Source organism: Pan troglodytes, chromosome X, assembly GCF_028858775.2.
Source record: "Pan troglodytes isolate AG18354 chromosome X, NHGRI_mPanTro3-v2.0_pri, whole genome shotgun sequence".
Lineage (NCBI taxonomy): Eukaryota > Metazoa > Chordata > Mammalia > Primates > Hominidae > Pan > Pan troglodytes.
The window spans coordinates 94529599-94552706 of record NC_072421.2 but is presented as its reverse complement, the minus strand read 5'-3'; the positions used below and the strand labels follow the sequence as shown (position 1 = coordinate 94552706).

The following is a 23108-nucleotide window of genomic DNA, read 5'->3' as shown; positions in this document are numbered from 1 at the left end:
ACAAATGGATCCATTTTTGTAATAAAAGTGAGGACCTGGAAAACCAAGGTAAAATAAAGATAAAAGACAAGATGTAATTCAATATCCTAAAATAACCTGAAATGTCAACATTTTCTCCAAAGTAGAATTAAGCATACGATGGCTTACTTCTTAGACCCCACATAAGAGTGTTGTGCTAAAGTCTCATGAGGTCCTTAAATGGCTACACAATGCATCCAAAAATAGTTTTATGGTGAAGTTTGATTATAAGAGGAATCTATGTAAAGCAAGATATTAATTGATATGAAAAACATTTAATATTATAGAAGCCACAGTAGACTGGCACCACTAATGATGAATAAAATTTACTAGAAATTATTCCTTAAAATAATAACATTGTTATTCATTGCACACACATTTATCCAATACCTATGTGTAAGACTTTCATAGATGCATTGAAGGAAAAAAGATTAAACATAACATTTCTGCCCTCAATCTCACAGGGGCACAGAAGTGTACATAAATAAAATAGAACAAACAAGGTACTTTGGGTATTTCAAGGAGGGGAATATTACTTCCAGCTTTGGGGAGTGGGGGCGAGGAGTAGGAAAGGGAAGAAAACATCATTGAGAAAAAATCCAACTCAAAGGTCACTTTGGTTTTGACATGTTTCCCAGGTTCACCAGAATCCATTAAGTAAGAAACATAACAGGTGCGAAACAAATGGCCAGCAATGCTGTGACAACCATCTCTTAGATCTAAAATCATTTTATATAAAATTGCTGCCGTCGGAAGGTTATATGCTAGCTGTATTTGACTCAGATGCTTCTACCACATAGCTTTGCTATATTCAGATTCTATTGCATCTAAACATTTTTGTTATTGTTAAGAAACACAAATATTTGAATACAGAATAAGACATTTATTTGAATTGCTTTATAACTCTAAGTCACTGAAGCTTGATTTAATAAACTGAATAAGTATTTCACCTATAGTCACATATGAACGCAGTGAAATTTTCCCCAAAAAAATCCTTACATGTAAGATATATTGCCTTATGCTATTCTTTATTCAAGACCACTGAGTAGAGTATACCTATAATACTGTGAGCCATTGTGCAGATTTCAATACACTCTGTGTAAATCATCAAGACAGCCTGACAATTCCTCAACATGAATCTCAAGGACAGCATCATAGTAAGGTTCTAATATAAATAAATGGATATAAATTGGGAGGGCAGACAAGAACTCTAATAATGGTCCACAAAATCGCCCACAAATCCCTTTCTCACAATGCAAACAAAATTGTTTTGTGGTTTGTCAAAGGATATTCCATTTCTGCTCGAATGTCATTGAGACGGTGTGATAATTCAGTTAGGTCGTCTTCTTTGTTTTCATCAAATACTTTCAACTGAATATCAAGCTCATCATTCTCTTTTTCTTTTAGATCCTAATATATAAACATAAAATTTAACACATGAATAACAGTTTGACAACGGCATATTTAGGTAATAAAGGGCAGAACACAATTATTCATTTATAAACACAGAAGCAATTTCAAATATTTATGCGGGCACTTGGTTTTCTGAAAGTAATTGTAGCTAAATTTTTCTGTTTCAACATAAAAGGACCTCATTGCATTCACTTCATTTTTTCCATGCCCTACATTTTGATTATTCACATTAAAAAATTAACGATCAGTTCTACAACAGAAAAAAACTAATTGCTAACAACCCAAATTAAATGCTGTCGTTTTGACTAAACACACTAATCAAAGATTGCAAAAGAACTCATGCAGTCAGAACATTCACATATGCCTCTGGCAAAAAATGCAAATACAGATCAATTGTATTAATGAAGAACAAATGCAAGGATATATTCAAGCACAACAGTCCCAAGTATGGCTTGAAAAGATGTATAAACACATTTATTTTAAAAGCTATTTTGTGATTTTAAAGCAAAAAGGCGTTTGGACTTTTTATTAAGCTGTACATCTAACCTCCTCCCCCACCTTATATTTTTGCTTAGCTAAATCACAAAATACCAACTTGGGCATAAAAGTTATGTTTTTGTAATACATTATAAGCACATGCATTACAAACCTCTGATAATTTTCATAATAATAGTATAAAAAATTTAGAAGCATGCCACACTAGAGATTGTTGGGCTCAATATATATCACCTGGAATATCTTTTAATATGTGTCCATTAAGTTGCAGCTTTCAAAACCCAAATCGATAATCACAACTGTGGATGCTCAAGGGTGATACCGAAAGTGGGACTAGGATTTTCAGAGCTGAGCTTGAACTCTAAAAGGAAATGCAAGCATGGCGTACTTCAAATTAGGTCGATAAAACAAAATGGGATACATTTCTTGTTTCTATCTTTATTCAATAGAACTATTATAGAGATGTAATGGCTATTACTGAAGCCAAACAAATTTCAGCAATTTCTAGATGCTTTTTTTCTAACACTCACATACATAATAATTTATTGAAAATTTACCTGCAGAGCATATGAAAATAATTATTGTTTCTACGCAATTTCATATAAAACATAACAAGTAAATGTATTTATATTTGGTTTCATTTTTAGTAATAACTTGCTTTAGCTCTAGTTTTCCAGTTTGAAATGGAATGAAGAAATTTATTAGAATGCAAAATTATCTAACATTGCTGGGTCATATTATCAGGTGATTTCTGAACTCTATTTAGAAAATTACATAAGCCAGACAAACCCAATACACTGGTCACTGCAGAAACAACCTGTCACGCATTTTACAGTATGTCTTATTCTTGTCACCACATATTCTCTCTCAGAAATTCATCATAAAACTTAAACACTTTCAAATATTTCAGAAAAACAGAAAAATTTAAGTACTGCCATTTAATTAGCATAGAACGTTACAAAACATGAAAATCAGTCAGCATAATTAAAATGCTTTCAGTGAAAATAACTGGTTAAATGTGCAATTTAGTTCTTAATTAGGCCCAGACATTATTTATACAATATACATAGTATATGAGCACATATAGCACAATATAAAATTTAGACATGTGTAAATGCAGTATTTTATAAATATTCTTTATTAATAATGCTCCAGACCTATCAAAGTCAGTCCTCATTTAATGTCCTCAGTAGTTCTTGGAAACTGCAACTTGAAGCAAAATACGTATAGCAAAACCAATTTTCTTTTCTCATCAATGTTATAATGAAAGGACATTATTCAAGGACCTACTGTATATGGTTTTGCTTCAAGGTGCAGTTCGCAAGATCCTATCAATGACATTAACTAAGAACTTACTGTAAATATATATTCATATATACATACACATATATATGTTTATCTTTATGAAACTTCCTTTCAGCCAAATGTCAAGCCTTGAAATATTCATAAATTCTTGATAAAATAATCATTTACTGAGTAAAAATTTTTACATAGTACAAATAATAAGATGGGTATCCTATAAAAGTAAATGGAAATCTATCACTGAAGTTTTATATTTTAAAACGTGAACTATCACAAAGTTACTGAAACACACTGTTATTAATTATGTGAAACACTCTATGCTTGTTATTTTTTAAAAAGACATGCGGTATAGATCTAAAATTATTTTTTGCAGAATTCCTGAAATATGTAATTTTCTATAACATAGTGCACTTCAAAGGAAATCAAAGTCCATTGCCAGTACACTGCTGATTAACAGTCAAACAACCAAAATTGAGTCTTTAAAACAAGAAAGAGTTTCTCAGACTTTTAAAGAGATAAAAGTATGCCCACTGCCTACCAACACCATTTCTTACTATGTTTTTCCTTCGCTTATCTGATTTAACTAATATTTTCTTAATTTATTTAACTAAATAAAAGGCAAATGGGGAAAATTTCAGAAGAAATCAATGTAAATTAAGTACAGAAAAAATCCTATTTTAAAATTCACTGTAGAGTTTGTAACAACTCATTTATTCTAAATTACTAAAGCAAATTTATCAGACGTGAAATTTCCATATAAATGAAATACAAACTATTTTTCAACATCAAAATTTAACCATAGGGATGAGAGGAACCTTGAAAATAAATTTTTAAAGAATATAATTTAAAAATTCGTTGTCTTGAAGATTCTGATAATTATTATGAAAAAAAGTTTCACTCTACTACAGTGTTGATCTCAAGGATTACTGAAATACTAAGAACTAGTTTTTCCCAACTCATACTGGTTCTAGATACATATAATTTTTCATCCATGTACCAACAATTAATATTAGCCCTAGTCACATCTAATTTGCTGCTTTGAATATACTGTATTCTAGAATATTAGGGAATTCTTGTTAGAACTGGATATAAAAAAAAGAATAAATAGAAGAAAACATAAGGATTTTAAAGACAATCTATGACCATATTATTAAGCTTCACTGCATATGTAAAGGATATGTAATGTTACTATAAATTCCAGTGGTTTAAATTTAAATATTTAGTTCATTAGTAGGTTAGATAGTAGTTGACATGTGAGGTATGTAGTATATGTTAACCCATGACCATTCTGTCCTGCTCCCAAGTTGTGATAAACTAAAACAATAGTAGTGAAATCTGTGGTTCTAAATATATGATCGCTAATCTTCTCAAGGTCTATCTGCCCGAATAATGATTCTACTCTTGTATATGCGATCCCAGCACTTTGGGAGGCTGGGGTGGATCATTTGAGGCCAGGAGTTCAAGACCAACCTGGCCAACATGGCGAAACCCTGTCTCTATAGAAAATGTAAAAATTAGGCCAGGCGCAGTGGCTCACACCTGTAATTCCAGCAGTTTGGGAGGCCGAGGCGGGCGGATCACAAGGTCAGGAGATGGAGACCATCCTGGCCAACATGGTGAAACCCCATCTCTACTAAAAATGAAAAAAAAAAAAAAAATAGCCGGGCATGATGGCGCGCACCTGTAGTCCCAGCTACTCAGGAGGTTGAGGCACAAGAATCGCTTGAACCCAGGAGGCAGAGGTTGCAGTGAGCCAAGATCACGCCACTGCACTCCAGCCTGGTGACAGAGCAAGACTCTGTCTCAAAAATAAATATAAAATAAAAAATATATAAACACATAAAATATATAAATATATATATATACACACACACATATATATACATATATACACACACACATATATATACATATATACACACAAAAATTAGCTGGGTGTGGTGGCACACCTGTATTCCCAGCTACTTGAGAGGATGCAGTGGAAGGATTGCTTGAGCACAGGAGATTGAGGCTGCAGCGAGCTGTGATTGTGCCACTGCACTCTAGCCTGAGTGACAGAGCAAGACCCTGTCTCAAAAAAGAAAGAAAAGAAAAGAAGAAAAAGAAAACGGAAAAGGAAAAAGAAAAAGAGAAAAAAAGAAAAAGGGAAATGGAAAGGAAAAGGAAAAGAAATACCTGCGGAGGATTTTTTTTTTTCCCCAACCAAATATGTCTGCCCTATCCTCAATACAGTAAGATTTTAGGGGGACATGCCCAACCTCTTAGTTGAGAATCAGAGTCATATTTAATCATATTTAGCTCTACTGTCTTAGAGAGGAAAAAAAAATTATAAGAATCCTTGTAGGTTCTATTCCAAAACTTTCTCTTCCCACTTTTATCTTGCTGAAGAATCACTGAGATCTGAGAAGCAGGGCATACTGAAGAGATGTGATAAAGAAAAGTCTAATTGGAAGTATATATTAAGAATACCAGAAGTTAGAAAGGGTAGTAGGGTGTGGGGGAAAACAGGGTATGGTTAATGGATACAAAAATACAGTTTGATAGAAGTAATAAGATCTAGTGCTCAGTAGCACAATAGAGTGACTATAGTTCATAATTATTTGTATTACAAAATAACTATAAGGGTAGGATTAGAATATTCCCAACACAAAGAAATGATGAATGCTTGAAGTGATGGATATCCCAATCACCCTGATTTGATCATTACACACCATGTTCTTGTATCAAAATATAAATTTTACCACACAAATATGTACAACTATTTTATATCCATAATTAAAAATTATTTTTAATTTTAAAAAAGAATATATAAATTAAGAAGCACATGGTGCCACAAAAAGTTTTATATAGGGCTATATGGCCAATGGAAAAGTGTAGCTTAGAAACACGGACACATAATCTTAGCTGTCTGTGTAACCAAATGAATAACATGAGGCCACTGAGCCCAGCAGAGATTAATATACCCAGACAAAAGTGCAAAAGGTTAAGGACAAGAGCTACAATACCATACCTTTTCTGAAAAATGAGGACTAAAATAAATTAAAATGAGAGTCACAGTTCTCTTGACTAGCCATTCAGTAGTATAAAGCAGAAAGTGAATGTTCAATTATAAATAGAGGGGAATGAAAGAGAGAAAAGTAAGAGCAACAACTATGGCAGAAAACATGGCATATTAATAAACGAGTAGAGGATGCTACAGAGCCCTTGCAGCCAGCAAGTCTTCAAAGATGCTACTATAAACAGAGAACCAGCCCAGTAAAAACAAGCATGGAAACCAACAAGAAGGAAATTCAAAAGCAAACTACAATCAAGACCATAAGATTATCTTTAGCTATCCAAGGCTACAGGCTTTGGATGAAAAGAAAATTAGTGAAAAAAAAAAAAAACAAGAATAATCATATGTCACACTAACTATAATTGGTGAATATGCCTAAGTTAACTGCACAGTTAATCTCTAGATGGGTCACTTAAAATGTTGCTTTGATTCTCTGCAACCAATGCCTTGGTTTTAAGTGTCAAGAATGAAAGAACTGCTTCAGGTGGGACTGACATAGAAATTTCCAAAACCAGGTGGACCCAATCATACATCTTATTAAAATGGATTTAACAGGTCCAATCACACAACTTATTATGATGGGTTTCAACTAGTTTCAGTTAAAAGTATCCCACCATATGTTACAAATTTATGCTACATATTGATTCCTCACCAGGAAATGTCCCCAATTTGGGTATTTCTGGTAGACTAGGTCATACACATGGGCACACACACACACGCACACACATGCACATTCAATGACATTTGTTGTTGTTTTTTTTCCTCTCCTTAGTGCTTTTTTCTCACTTCCTTACTTTTACTTCTTGTCTCTCAGGTATATTCTGAGTAGCTTAAAGACACTAGCAGAATTTTACTTGTCTTGAACAATGCCATAGTCTGCAATAGTCACTCTTCAGTTAATATACTTAATAAAATATAAAACCACAGTAGTTGTATTTGTACTTATAAAAATAAGTGTGCTCATTTATTTCAGATTCAGCATACAAAATCATTCCAAAAATGTTTTTAACACTATCATAATTACAGCAAATATTCACATTTAATTTAAGAAACAAATTGTTTTTGATTTGAAAAGTTCCTATAGCCTTGTAACAAGAGTAACATTCTTAAGCAATGTGTCTAGCATATGCTAATCAAAACTCTACGCATGCTTATCCTGAATACCAATGAAATCAATCTAGGTTATCAAAGAGGAAAGCAGAAAATTTTAAATGAAAATTGAAACTCCAAAAAAAAAGTCTCATGTTTTCAATATTCAAAATTCAAAGAAAAGAAGTCCCTTTTGACTTGAGGGAAACAACAAAAAACAAAAACACATCGCTTCTGGGCACATTATTAGCTGAATTCTGAATCATCATTTGTATGTAGAGAATGCTATTACTGGAATACAAAAAAGCTTACAAAATGTCTAATGCTTTACAAAACAAAATAGCAAAGCACATTTATTTACTCTGCTTCAAGTACTTTTGTGGAAGTGAAAAAAATATTAAAATTCATCAGCATAATAAATGTATACATTCAACTTACTGGTAACATTGTTTTTAGTCCTGAACGGAGGAATTCATTCCTTAAATGTATTCGAAAATCAAGCTCATAAGGAGAAGTGACAAGGGCATTTATAAACTGCATGCAGGCCACCTGCAATTAGAAAGCAAATTTTGTTTTAAAAAAACACATTAAATTAATGAAATAATGCATTAAGATAATATATTCACTAAAGGCATATACACATAATGATAAAATAAGAAATGCAAATATTTCTAGAAGTATAATGATTATGACTTTAATTATAAACAATAAAATTAACGACAAAGTGTATAATGTCCAAAATAATTCTAACAAAGATGTGATGACCAAGTATGTTATGCTTTTAAAAATAATATGAAGAAATATTAAACTCCCTCTGAAAAACCCAAATTGCAAAAGTGGGCAGACAGAGCCCTTTGAAAAGATCACAAAATGTATCTTTCATGTCCAGTGGTCCTCACAGTACACTTGGCCTCAATTCTACAGGGTTATAAACACTTCTAAAATAAATCAAAGATATAAAAGTACCCTAATATTAAACAGGGAACAGTGATAGCTTAGATAAATTATTACATTGATTTAAACTCTCTCCATCCTCTTAATGGGATGATTTGTACAAAATATATAAAGTATTAAAATATATAATTAAGATGAATTAATTTACTAGGTATGAAAAAATAATGGAAGTGAATTAAGATCAATTAGAAGGCACTGGGAGACTAATACTAATGCACATTTCATAATAAAGCATATGTAAGAGCTTGTTTTCAAGTAAAGTATTTGATTAAATATACTGATACTGAAAAATGAGTTTTGCTTTTCTTACCTTCTGATTTTGAGATTCCCTATTATAAAAAGGAACTTATTTGCTGGTAATTTTAATCTAGAAGGGAATCAACAAAATGCTAAGTGCCAGGTATTCCATAAATTATTCCTAAGTAGCATTTTTGGAAAATGCTGCTCAAATCTAAGGTAACTGGCTAATTGTTTAACTGAAAAGATGCCATTTAAATTTATTATTTTTTTTATTTTTAAAGAATGCAATGAGTAGAAGAGTGCTCAAAGGGCAAACTACAAGGGGAATCCTCGGAAAAAAACATATTATATAAAGATACTAAGTATTTATAGAAGCAGACACAAATAAATTAATAGTTAGCATGGGGAAAATATATTACCGAAAGACAAATATTTCAAATGTATTTTGACTTGACATCTACAGATCTATTATGATAGAGTTATTTTTTTCCAAAATAGGGAGAAGAGATTAAAAGGTATGCTTTACTTTTGAATCTGTATCTTATATATTTAAGTTGCTTTTTGGGAGATTAGCCTATCTGCCTCACATCTATGTTCAAAAATCAAAAGTTACATGCTTTAAAAGGGCTGATTAAGGTTGTTTCTAACATGACCAGATATCTGAATGATACAACAATATAGTCTAATTTCTATGAACATTCAAGTATCAAGATAAAACACTTAGGCAACTGACTAAATATTTGCCATACATTTGGCATTACCTTTAAAGACATACCAGATAAGTTAGTATGAAGCTTATGCTTTAATGGATTACTTAACCTTCCTATTTACAATAGGAAATCATGTAAATCTTTATATAGTTTTGATAGGCTAGGCTATAAATTTGCATACTGTACATGTCCACAGCTATATTATCATTGTATTTGCTTGAATGACTCTTGTTATGTTACAACTATGACATGACCAAACAAGCCAAAGTGCATGTCCAATCCAAAATTAACAGAGAGAAAAGTTGCCATCTGTTAGGATTGTTTTTGCCAGAAGAAATTCTAGCTTAATGGCTTGTATTAATACCCTACAAGTAAAGAGAATATTTCTGTAAGAAACAAGTTAATGAGTCCTGCAATTGTATCTTTATACAAATAAAAGTATTCAGATCAGGAGACAATAAAGATAATAAAAGTCAATAAAATTAATGAATGTATCAATATAACTTTAATAATGTTTCAATATATTAAATACTCACTTTACATACAATGTATGAACATACAGTTTAATATGAAAACAAAGACGTTCCATCCATTGACTATAGTACGCAACAATTAGGAGATATTGTGAAGTCAGTTTTAAAATGGTAAAGGTACTGGCTTAACAATGTACCATTTATTATATATCATATTCTAATAGATATTTAATTAATTACAAATAACAGATGAATAAACATGCTATCTTGTCATTTTCCAACATAAGCTGATAAAATAATATCCTTTTACAGAAATATGTATATTGTAATATGAATGTGGAAAACAAAAAGGTCATCTAAATTTTTGCTATTCCTTTATGCCGTTACACAAGTGCTGCCCTTTTCAGAGAATAGAAACGATATCTCAAATTCAAAACTGAAATAATTGTCACTATTTACAAATACAAAATTAAATTTAAATTAGCTTAAAGGGAATAATATATTACTACTTAATTATAAACATGACAAACCCATTCTGTGTATCCTGAATTCATAGCTAAATACAAAATCCCAAACTATTATCACCATTATTATTATTAGTTATTAGACAATGTATTAGGTCCTTTACATAATTCACCATCTAATCTCATTTTCATAAAAACCACACAAGATTAGTATTACTGTTATCCTTATTTTACAGATGATGAAGTGGAGGCTCAAAGCAGATAGAATAACTTTATGTAAGGCCACACAGCAAGGAGGAAACTCATGACTACAAATGATATCATTTTACTACAAATATAATTTCCAGCACATTCCAAAGGTCTCATAAACTCCATTTATAGATTCTCGCAACAAAAGATTTTAAGGATGGGTAAGATGATAAAATTTAACTGGTGCAACATGCTTAATATACTGGGGATATGTAGCTTTAAAACGATAGGTTAATTAGAAAAACATACAATAATATAAACAATATGTTGTCTAGTACACATAGTGACTATCATAATATATAATGTAATGCAGAAAAAAAGCAAAAGTAGAAAATGGTTCTTGGAGTGGGTTAAATTCCACTTCATGTACATCCTGAGCAGTAAAGTATAAATGGCATCCCATCATCCAAAATAATGGTCTACCACTCCTCTCCTTTACTTCTGCCACCCCACTCCACACTCAGCATGTATATGCATGTGAACACATGCATACACGCACACACACGCTCTACAGTACTGTGCTATTCTATATGGGAGCCACTTATCACAGTTTAATTTAATTACAATTAAATAAAATTAAAAATTCAGTTGCTCAGTTTCACTAGCCATTGTTCCAGTGTTCAACAGCCACATGTGGCTAGTAGCTACCACATTGGATAGCAAGGATATAGAACATGGGAGAAAGTTTGATTGAATAGCACTACACTGGAGATTTTAAAGAAAAAAAGAGATCTGGCCTAATCTCTGAAACCTTCACTTCAAAGAACTACAAAACTTATTGCTGAATAATGAAAATTTCAAAATTCATATGCTCAACTTCCAAGTATATAAATCTTTAAGAGATGAGTGTACTCTATTGTCCTCTAACAATGCAAAATCAATCTGCTTTCCAAAAAAAAAAAAAAAATTCAACTCCAGAGACAGAAAATAATCATGAGATTTTAAAGCTAGACAGAACATAAAATACTCTGGTCCAATATGCTATTTAAAAGTAAAGAAACTGAAAACCTAGAAAGACTGGATGATTTGCCCAAGATCACATAACTAATAAGCCCCAATGATACAACTAGAACTCAGCTCTCTTGACCTTTAGCCTTGGATTTTTTCTACCACATTATATCGCACAAATCTTGCTTGATATCATTTCTCCTGATCTTAGAAAGAAAACAAATGCCCTTGAATTGAATATCACAAAGTCCATTATCCAGAGTTGCTCTGTTGCTTAGTGTCTTTATAATGGCTATGTTTCAAAATGGTCCGCCATATCTATTGTTACAAATACAGCTTCCATGAGGATCAAAATTTTAAAGTCACAAAAAATCAGTGAATTTTCTCCATTATTAATACATATGCTAGGGCCACAATTCTGATGTTTAATTAGTAAATACAATCGATTTCTATATTTGCATTTTCATTCAGTGATGTCATAAGATTTCAACATGAGATGCATATATATCCTATTAAGTGAATACATAAGCATACATAGTTAAAAACTACCAGTTCTGTGCATGTGATAAAGTACCCAATCATTTATGTCATGTATAATTATATACTACACTGAATCATTATCAGTTTTCTACCACATTAAGATCCTTCCTTTAACAGTTTATTTTATTTCTACAATAATCATCTACATTCTTTAGTCACCAGATGCTGTTGTCTTCATTCTGGGGTGGTATGGTATAAAGGGTGAAATATTATAAAACAGATGATAAACTTTCAAAAGGCAAAGCTCATCTGTATATGCCTAGGGTTTATTTGTAACACTTAACTGTCCCAAATAAAATAATTAAAATATAGTAAGTGAATGACATTTAAAAATTTCCAATTTTATTGGCATAAGACATAGCATTACAGAAAGAAATTTAAGTTTTTTTGTTGTTGTTGTTTACCTAAGTGACAGAGAAAGGGAAATATTTGAACACCAATATCTTCATAAAATTACTGGAAAAATGCTAGAAACTTTTACTGACTTTAACTTACAGGCTTGAAAACTATACAAACATCTATCTATTTAATCACAATTCACAGAGCTATGGGGTACAATAATTGACAACTCCAGGGCATTCTCAGACAGATTATCCATATTGCCATTATCTGTGACAAATTGTACATTTAAAATTTTATTGACACTGTTCCACACTTGACCTTATTAAGTACTCTGTTGACATTAACAAGGTCTTTCTTTATCCTAGCCCAGCAGGAGTTAGGAACAAAGATGATTTAAGTCAAAGTATGAGAGAAGAAAGATGTGAATGTACAGAGCGAGTTAATTGAGAAGTGGAGTAGTTTCCAAGCCAACGGAAGTCATGTACAAAGGTATGAAGGTAGAGGTATAAAACAGCATAAAATCTATAGGAAACAAAGCACAATATGACTAGACTAAAAACATATGTAGAAGGGTGGTGGAATATGAGGCGAAAGAGAAAGCAACAGCCAGATGAAGTATTTTGTTTGGGCTAGGACTAGACTGCAATTCTGGAGACTGTGGGAAGCCATTGTTGGACTTTAAGCAGTGAACTATGGGAAGCCAATGTTGGACTTTAAGCATTCTGAAGTGCATTTCTGAGAAAAGCATTTCAGAAAGACAACATTGGGGAAGATAATTTAAACGGGGCCATAATGAAGAATAGAACATAGGGAAAGGATAAAACAGTGAGATGTAACAATGCTCTGAAATTAAAAAATGGCAGTGAGGGTGGAGAGAGAAGGATACCATGTCGAGGAAGGGAAATATAACATTAAGGATATAGAATTGATAGGATCTGGTGACTAATGGAATGGAAGATGGAGTAAGGGTAGATTCTAAGATGACTAGGATGTTTCTGCTATATGCTAATTGGTAGGTAATACTAAGGTCAACCAGGATTGGGAATACAAGAGAAATGCAGGTCAAGGCTGGAGAGAGGATTAGAGTAGGGAGAAGGATTTTTTTTTTAAAAGGAAGATAAGTATATTTAAGGACAATATTGAATTTGAAATCTAGTCAGGAGGCAGCTGAACATATGGGGTCTGTGAGTTGGGAGGAAGAGAAGAGATCAGATAAAGACATCACATATGAGTGGTAGTTAATTGAAGCTGTGAGGATAGATGCGATTGCCCAAGGATCATCAATATGAGAAAAGCAAAGTACCAAAGGACTGAGGATCAAGCTCTAGGAATCTGCAAATTTAAGGGTCAAGCATAGAAATAAGAGAATTTAAATGAAACATAGGTGAAGGAAAAACAAGGAGAGCTTATGATATGGTTTGGATTTGTATCCCCACTCAAATCTCATGTCAAACTGTAATCCTCAGTGTTGGAGGAGGGGCATGATGGGAGGTGACTGGATCATGGGGGCGGTCTTCCCCCTTGCTATTCTTGTGATACTCAGTGAGTTCTCATAAGATCTGGTTGTTTACAAGTGTGCAGCACCTTCCCCTTCTCTCTCTTCCTCCTGCTTCCCCTTCGCCTCCCACCACAATTGTACGTTTCCTGAGGCCTCCCCAGTCATGCTTCCTGTACAGCCTGTGGAACTGTGAGTCAATTAAACCTCTTTTCTTTATAAATTACCCAGCCTTAGGTAGCTCTTTATAGCAATGTGAGAATGGACTAATACAGTTTAGTATCATGGAAGTCAAGGGAGGAGGGAGCTTTGATAAAGGAGTGATCAATAGTGCCAAATGGTGCTGAGGAAGCTAATATAATGACTTCAAAAGCAGCCTGTTCCTTTTTATATCATGGAGGTCACTGGCAACCCTCTATTACTGAAAATGATAGGTTTGACAATTATTCAGTGTTGAAACAGATTTAAAATAAAGGCATCCTTCTTTAAGTCAGAAGTTAGTTTTGTGTCAATACCAAAAATGACTACATTGTACAAATATCTCTAAACAACCTCCCATTAATCTATTTTCTAAATGACAATAATATAAAACTGTCAATAAATAGAACAAGTTTCCTAAGTAATATCAAGCAGTCATTCAACACTTTATAAATGCTAATTTCCACAAATTTTCTCCATATTCATAAGCCTCGATGCCTTGTTTTCTTATAAATGCACTTTCACTGACAAATGATTAATACTTTGTCCAAAGCTACTCCCTCATATGTGATGGTCTGAGTACATTAATGGCTAATTTACAAGTATGCTTGCAGTAAAATCTCAACACTCAAGAACCACTGTGGAAAGAATCAAGCCACATAGGATAGTTCCATATATCTGTTTATCTATTTAAGTATCAACATCTTGTTTCACATGGGACACTCTCTGAAATGAATTACATAATTCCCACATTCTTACGCAAAATAAACTAGGGTATTATTAGTTTATTAAATTATTAAATTTAGGGTCATCACTAAATATGTGAGTTAGTGAGGTACGGTGTAACTCAGTATCTCGGGAGGTACTGAAGTGTGCAGGGCTACTAGCCTCTGTGCTCTGTGAAGTCTATTGTTATCATTTGCATTCCAGTTTCAGTCTTTTATTACATTTCTATCTACCCCTCCCCTGCTGCCAGCTTGTCAGTTGTCACTTCTTGATGATTCCAGTGTACGATTCTGGAATAAACCCTCTCCCAACCTTCCAACCTGCACTTCTAGTCTGCTGTGGATGTAAAACAGATAATTGGGTTCATAAAGATAACATATGAAAAGAGAATAAATAGGCTCTCATTAAAGGCCAAAAAGTCGTTCTCACCATGAGGCTTACTTGATAGATCTGGTGACATTTGTAGGCTGCTCAGATTGTTTTATTTAATTTTTGTTTTATTTTTTAGTTCTCAGTTGTATTCCAAAGGACAAATCTATTAAATAGGCGAGGACTGGGTAAGTGAAGCTATCACACATCAGGAAAGGGCATATTTACAGCTCTGTTTTTGTGTACCATATCTAATTACAAAATGTGCAGAGTTCATTATTATTTTCAGCATCTTAGAAAACAGTTTTTAAATGTATTAAATTATGCTACTCCACTTCTTTGTATATATTGAAATATTGTAAAAACATGGCACCTTTCAAACTAACAGCAGCCTGTGAAGATTGGGGCTGTTTTGATAGTACATCATTGTATTTTAACTATACTACTTTCCCGTTCTATAAACCATTATTCATGCTCAGTATATCTTAGGTTTTCCTACCTGGCTCTCTAGAAAGCAGTTTCAACTGGATGCTGGTATTACCTCACTGTTTTTTATGAAGTGACTGCCAGACTATTCTGGCCTCTATTTTACCTCCTGGAAGCCCTTTTCACCTCTCATCCTACCATAGTACTGCTTCTCTATCAGCAAAGATAATTTATGAAAAATGCTTACTTGTCCTTCAAGGCCTAGTTAAAATATCACCTCATTACTGAAGCCTTCCCAGACTTATGCAAGACACAGAAGAAACAGATATAGGTGGGGAAATACAGGTATTTCAGGCAAAGTGTTCCACATGATAAAATGTTTGAGAGCATTTAAAAGTCTACAGCATATCTGGGAAACACCAAATGTAGTATGGGGCAAACATATGGTACATTTGGGAGAATGACAGGCTCAAAGGCCAGAATATTAAGTTAGGACCACAATGAAAAAGTTAGCAATGGGTCATGAGCATAGATTTTTAAGAATGATAATGTATTAGAATTGGACTCATTTTTTACGGATAACTGACAATAGTGTAGGGTATTGTCTGGAGAGAAAACATGTCAGTATGGGGTACTAATTAGGAAATTGTTGAAATAATATTGGTGGGAGAAGATAAAGGCAGTGGAAGTAGAATGGGTTAGATTCACAGTCAATACTATACTTTGTAATGAGACTTGATGATGAATGCAGGGGACAAAAAAGAAAGAAGTGTTGAGGAAAATTAAAGATTGGGTAGAAGATGATACCTCTATAACCGAAAATAGGAAACACAGGAAGAAGAGAAGACTTAGGAAAAATCAGGTTAACAGAAAGAGATATAAGCTAAGTTTTAATATAAAAGGAGTTACAGCTTAGTAGTTAAAGCACGTTATCTATAGCCAGACTCCCTGGTGTATAATCTGTGCTTTCCCTTCTATTCACACTGTGACCCTAGGGAAGTTATTTAACCTTTATGAGCCTCAGTTTAATTATCTATAAAATGGGGATAATACTTCTATCTCTCTCAATCAATTGCTGTGAGGTTTAAATGGGATAACATATTAAAGTATTTTAAACACTGTCCGGCATATGGGTTGTAAAAGTTATTTTTAATTTCTTAATTTTATGATACCAGTCACTGAGCTGGATGTATAAATCTGAAGAATCACTACCACAGTTGGATTGTAAAACTAGATAAGCAATTGAGAACATTCATGGACAAAATTGTTTTAAAAAGTATGTGTCTGTATGTATATACATGTACATGTAGATATGTGTATGTGCACATGAATGTATGTACATAAAATGATACTAAAAGAGGACCAAGGATAGAACATAGGGAACAAAATACCCAGGAAGTAAGAGGAGGAGAAATACATTAGGAAGACAGAAAAAAAAAAAAAAAAAACCATAAAGGTAGAGAACAAAGGAGAGAATGGTGCCTAGAAAGTCAAGGGAAGTAAAATTTTCAAGGAAGAAGGTGATCAATAGTGCCAAGTGATCAAGATTGGAAAGAGGCCATTGGATTTTGAAATTAGTCACTCACTGTAAATCTTTTTGAGAACTGTAATAAAGTTGAGTTGTAAAAGGTAATTTAGAAAACATAGAAAACAAATATGGATTATTCTAGAGGCATGGACTTTAAAATGAAAAAGAGAGACAAGAGGCTAGTTAGAAGGTTAAGTCAGATCAAAAGAAGCTGCTGGTGTATAATCTGTGCTTTGCAAAAGAGACCGGAGAATGCTACTAAGCTGAAGGAAAGTCAATGAAGAGAGAGTGTATGAAGATATGCGATTTATCTTCCACCTATTTCTTGAACTCCTGAAGATAATGAAAATCCTATCATAGGTACAAAATTTCACTTTAAAAGTAAGCTAGGAAAAAAAATCTGTGAGAAGTTAATAACCTTTTTTAAAACCCCAAAAAGGGGGGAAAATGTATATAGTTGTTATTTAAAAAATAATTAGTCCTGTATTTTAACAAAATTACTTCCCGAGACTGTAATAACATTTTGGGAAGTCTCAGGATACTACAGAAATAGAAAAGTCATTCTGTTAAAATACAACACTAATTATATTTTTTAAACAACAGATTTAAACCTTTGGGTTTTTGTTTCTGTATTCTGAATATATTTTTGAACTTTTAGAGGACATCTTTTCATTCACATTAAATAGTCTAAATAAACAAACTCACTTCACAATTCTTGTGAGAGTACTAGTTTTTGTATATAACAAATTACTAATTTTGTAGCTCATTAAAATGTGAAATTTTAAATTGTGGTCTGCATATGTTTGCATCTATAATCAGTATTCAACAATTTCTTGAATACTTAACAAGACGTCTATGATTCTTCCATATGTTACTTGTTAACAATTTGTCACTTTATCATTCCATTCTGTCCAGCTTCCTGAAGGCTAGCAAATGTCTTTCCCATCTCATTGTTTGGGGTGAACTACTCATTGGCAGAGGCATCCCTTCAAAGTATAGGCAATGCCGTATTCAAATTCTGGCATCACAAAGACATGGGTTCAAATTACAGCTCTATCCCTTAACAGCTGTGTGATTTTGGAGTGCCTTCCACCAATTCAATTCCCTGATCAGTAAACCAGAGGTAATAATACATAACTCACAGAGTTGTAGCTAAAAATTTATTTAAAGAAGATTTTAAAAATATATCAATGCAATGAAAACTTTGAATATAAATAAAAGAGTTCATTCCTACTCAACAAACTTTCGAAGAGAAGTACAAACATACACATATATCTGAAAAACCAGTGAAATTTAGTTAGGTAAGCCCAACCACAGGAACATGAACAAAACTTTCAAAGTCATCTAAAAAAGGCAGTTTTAAACCTTTCAGTAGAGGTATAAAATTTTATCAAGATTAAATTTTATAAGAAACAATGTATTATTAAAAAACACTGGGAAAAAATATACTAATCTTTAAAATATGTAATATAATCCCAGCACTTTGGGAGGCCAAAGTGGGCGGATGACCTGAGGTCAGAAGTTCAAAACTAGCCTGGCCAACATGGTGAAACCCCATCTCTACTAAAAATAAAAAAATTAGCCAGGCTTGGTGGTGCATGCCTGTAATCCCAGCTACTTGGGAGGCTGAGGCAGGGAGAATTGCTTTGGGAGGCAGAGGTTGCCGCAAGCTGAGATCACGTCCATCGCACTCCAGCCTGAGCAACAGAGTGAGACTCCATCTTAATAAATAAATAAATAAATAAATAAATAATACATTTGACATAAAAGTACACCATAAAAGTTGATCCAAAATTTTCAATATAGTTGGAGTAGAAGTCATGATTAACAAAGATCCTTCAACATTTGGAGAGGTATTACAATTTTGTAACACTACAGATTCTCTTTAGACAAGCCAATTCATCTATCTGATGCCGTTTCAAACTCTGGCAAACAAAAATACAAATACTTCATAATACATAAAATACATAATACAAAAAAATACTTCATAATACATAAAAAATTAATTGTGTTTGTTTCACATCAAGCAAGAAATTTGAAGAGTTAAACATTCGATGCTAAGTAGCTTGATAAAATTAAATGTGGAAACTACCTTCTCTTTGTTGAACAACAATATGAGAACTAAAAAAAAATTCAGAGAATTTTCCATGGTACATTAAATGGTATACATTGTCTAAAAGAGAGATTAGCAGAGACCAAAAACCTGGAATCAAATTCCGACTGTGACACTTAAAAACTGTGTCACGTTAGACCAGTTATTTAATCTCATTCAACTTATTCGTCCCATAAGCAAAACAAAGATACTATAGCAATACCTACATATCTAGGTTGTTGTGAGAATTAAATCAAATAATATATGCAAATTAAAATGTTTAGTGCAGGACTTCATACCATAAGTTCAGCCAATAAATATGCATTCTCATCCCTCAAGAACAGAGCTATTCATAAAATGGATCATTTCCTGAAACCATCTAGGTAAAGATAGTGAGTTTTGTCATTTTCTAAAGAAGGCATTTAGTAAGTTGTGTTTACACAGGGCTATCAAATGAACGCTAACATAAGAATTGCAATTCAATCCCTTCTATTCTGGTGAGTCACACCTTTGAATGTTGTCTGAATGGCACAAAGAGAGATGTGTTTAATTGTCTTACATTTCTACAAGCCCACCGACTTCACTAACACTTGTTAGGATAAGGGCATTGGCTGAACTGCTTGCCCTTTTACCTTAGTTACTGCTGAGGCTTCAATTTCCCTGGTTTATTACATTAATTACTAAATTCTTGTCTAAATATCAATGACAGCCATAACTGCCACATTTATAATAATTCAAAAGTATTTTTCCTAATTTTAAACAAATTGCAATTCTCACAAACTAGCAACAGAAAAAATTTTAGTTTTACATTCCATACTACTTAAATGCCAGCTAAAATGGAGTTGATGTCATACAAAATGAGTACTCTAAATATAACTCTAGAAGCAATTTAAGACAAAACTAACTCACCTGTAATTGCAAGGCTTCCTGATTTTCTAAACCTTCCACAATTGGTGAAAATCGTTCCCTGTTATTTCTTTCTGCTGCTGTTGTTATAGCCCCTAAAAGTTTATCTAGACTGTAGAGAAAAAAGAAGAAACAGAAATGAGAAATACTTCTTATACAGACACTATGAGCATGGGTCCTTTCAGTATTCCCTGTTTTCTTTCTGGTATTTGATGTTTATATATACCATTAGAATTTTTAAAAATTATCATTTGCTTTTTTGATGGAAATTGTATGTTTTCAAATATGTATACATACTGGAATGGCTAAATCAAGCTAATTAACATATATTGCCTCGCCTACTTACATTTTTTTGTGGTACGAACAATTAAAGTCTACATACACTCTTAGGAAATTTCAAGTATACAACACACTGTTATTAACTACAGTCACTATCACATAAAATAGATTTCTTGAACTGATTCCTCCAGTCTAACTGAAAGACCATTACAATATAGGAATTGTGTTCCTGTCCGTATATTTCTTTAAGGCAAATATTGATAGCTCTAAATAATTTTAGGGCATCAAAAGGAAAATTCGATTTTAAAAATCTTAAGGAAAGTAACTTTTCTGGGTGACATTAAAAAAAGAATACTTAAGTGATAAACATTAAAATTTAAATTTTCAGGTTTTGATATTTCATGTGTTAACATTAATATCACTTAAACATAATATGACACCTATAATTGTTAACAGTTTATTGGAGCATAAACAGATTGTAATTTTATAATAAAGTTCTGGAAAGAGTGATTATTTTTTAAAGAATTTTTTTAATCAACATTTTTTGACAATGGAAAAAGAAAAAAGACTAAAAAGGAAAGCCCAGGTAATTAAAGAAGAATGTATAATTATCTAGCACAAGAAACTTATTAACCTGACCAAAAATATTGGTAAGTATCTCCATACAATGCCTAAAACAAATTAATCTCTATATAGTATACTACTCTTATCAAATTATATCTGAAATTATAATTAAATCATAACAGTTATACTGGACTACATTGTATTTTATGAATATTGAAAATCTAAGTGATTAAAAAATATTTCTTACACATGTATAAACTGACTTTTAAAAAATAAAATCTAAGGATCCTTGCTTTTACATATGTTATCTCATTCTCAGTTTGTTATCATTGAGGTGAGACTTAATATGATAATATTTTTGTTTAGTGTTTGTCTTTTGGTTTCTGGGGACAGTAGCTAACACTAAGCAACATCTCATTTTACTCTAACAGTTATGAGAAATTCAACATATTCCAACATCCTTAAATCTTTGCATAGTCCTGTTCTGACTCAAATTGACATTATTACTGTCACGCAAAGTGTTCCAAGGAAATATTTTGGTTCGGGTCCTTAGCAGATATTTGATTCTTTATCACAAGGGTTCATTACAAACTAGACTTATTAATGTCATCAAATCTGAAAGTTTGCTTCTGATTCAATATTATTTCCATAAGAAGATGTGATCAAATGCATGTTCAGCAACAACTTGCTGCATTTGGTGGCACATATACACTTTGAATAATTATCAACAACCGTTTTTTTCTAACAGGTGGGTTTATTTCACTTTACAAATAATTTTCATTTACCATGGCATATAAAGTAAAATACTATTATAAGATAATGTAAAATAAAGGCATCTATTCAAATTGTGTGATATGCAGCACAGTATTTGTGTATGTGTGTGTATTTGCCAAAATAACTGTCTGATTTTTGTCCACTTTCTAATGATTGCTGTACCTCCAGCAAAACAAAATTCTGCTCAATCACTTTGAATCCAACTTTCAAGAATTTCCCACTAGGATTTTATCTGTTTAAACTGAGTTTCTATAATGTCAACAAAGAAGCCAAAATATAAACAGGCAAGATAAAAATTTCAATCAAAAATTATCTAAAATACTGTTTTCATGAAAGTTATCCAAAGAAAGAGAACAAAAGTAGGACTTATTAATTTCTTAAGTGTCATTTTCCATGCAGCAAATATAATAATATAGCAATACTTACATGTTCTCTTCTCCAACAATGCAAATAGCAGAAAGTATTTTTACTATTTCAGTCATCATGTTGGGTTGTTTGGGGTCAATTGCTCTTGCCAATAGTAAAAGACTTCTTTCATCTCCTAGAATCCTTTGTAATCCAAACTAAAAAAAAAAAAAAAAACCTTCATTCAGAATGTCTATGGAATATATCTTTAATTTAAAAAAGCAACGTACAATGATCTTCCAAAAACCCATACCCCCACAATGAGGTTCTACCTAATTATATGAATATTCTTCAAATGCAGTTATCTGTCTTTGTTTTTTATATGAAATCACTGCATCTTGGAGTTGTTGCTCCTTGATCAGATATGATCTCCATTAGCCTGCCCTAAAAATTCCATAAATTTGGAGAAATATGGGAACAATCAGTATTTCTTCAACAAAGAATAACATATAAAGCGCATACTGATATGATTTTCTAAAGTAAGATTCTACTCATGTCACTGGGTCTCCCTGGAGATGTCTGGAATTCGTGGTTAAATTGTCCAATATGTTTGTATGAAAAATTAAGGTGAAGAAAAAGAGAAAATTTTTTTAAAAGGCTCTTTTGAATACTATATGCCAGTATAAGCCTCAGTATGGATATTCCCATGCCTTCTCTCTCTTATCCTCCCTGATTCAGACAGCTGTGCTGCACTACAAAAGCTGTGAACCTAAAGAAATGGCACCTGGGTTTTATTATGTGTCACAAGTCAACTAAGGAGAGAAAACACCATTTTCATTTATTTTCTAAGCATGAATATGTGCGTGCATGCGTGTGCATGCACGAACTTAATAAATAAGTAAAGAAATTCTAATGAAAGTCTAAAACTTGAGTTTTCATTACATTAAGAAAGCAATATATTATTTTATCTTTGTCCCACAAAGTATTTTTCAGATTTCTTATAAAATATTTTTGCTTCATTTTACAGCCTAATGGTGAAATTGGATATTTCATCGGAGCAAAATTTCCATTTCAGCTAAACTTTAGTTAATTACCAACCATATGAATAGTTCCA

At 32.5% G+C, this 23108-nt stretch overlaps 1 protein-coding gene across 5 annotated transcripts in view; it reads right to left on the bottom strand.

The window, feature by feature from the left end:
* Positions 1-23108, bottom strand: part of DIAPH2 (diaphanous related formin 2) — a 922276-nt gene that overhangs the window by 669107 nt on the left and 230061 nt on the right. For all 5 annotated transcript variants that reach the window (XM_054677168.2, XM_054677165.2, XM_054677169.2 and 2 more), the window contains 4 exons: positions 22076-22212; positions 20036-20144; positions 7811-7921; positions 1310-1428 (listed from right to left, as the gene is read on the bottom strand). In XM_054677168.2, the coding sequence (XP_054533143.1) occupies positions 1310-1428; positions 7811-7921; positions 20036-20144; positions 22076-22212 (476 nt within the window). The remainder of the gene's footprint in view (positions 1-1309; positions 1429-7810; positions 7922-20035; positions 20145-22075; positions 22213-23108) is intronic.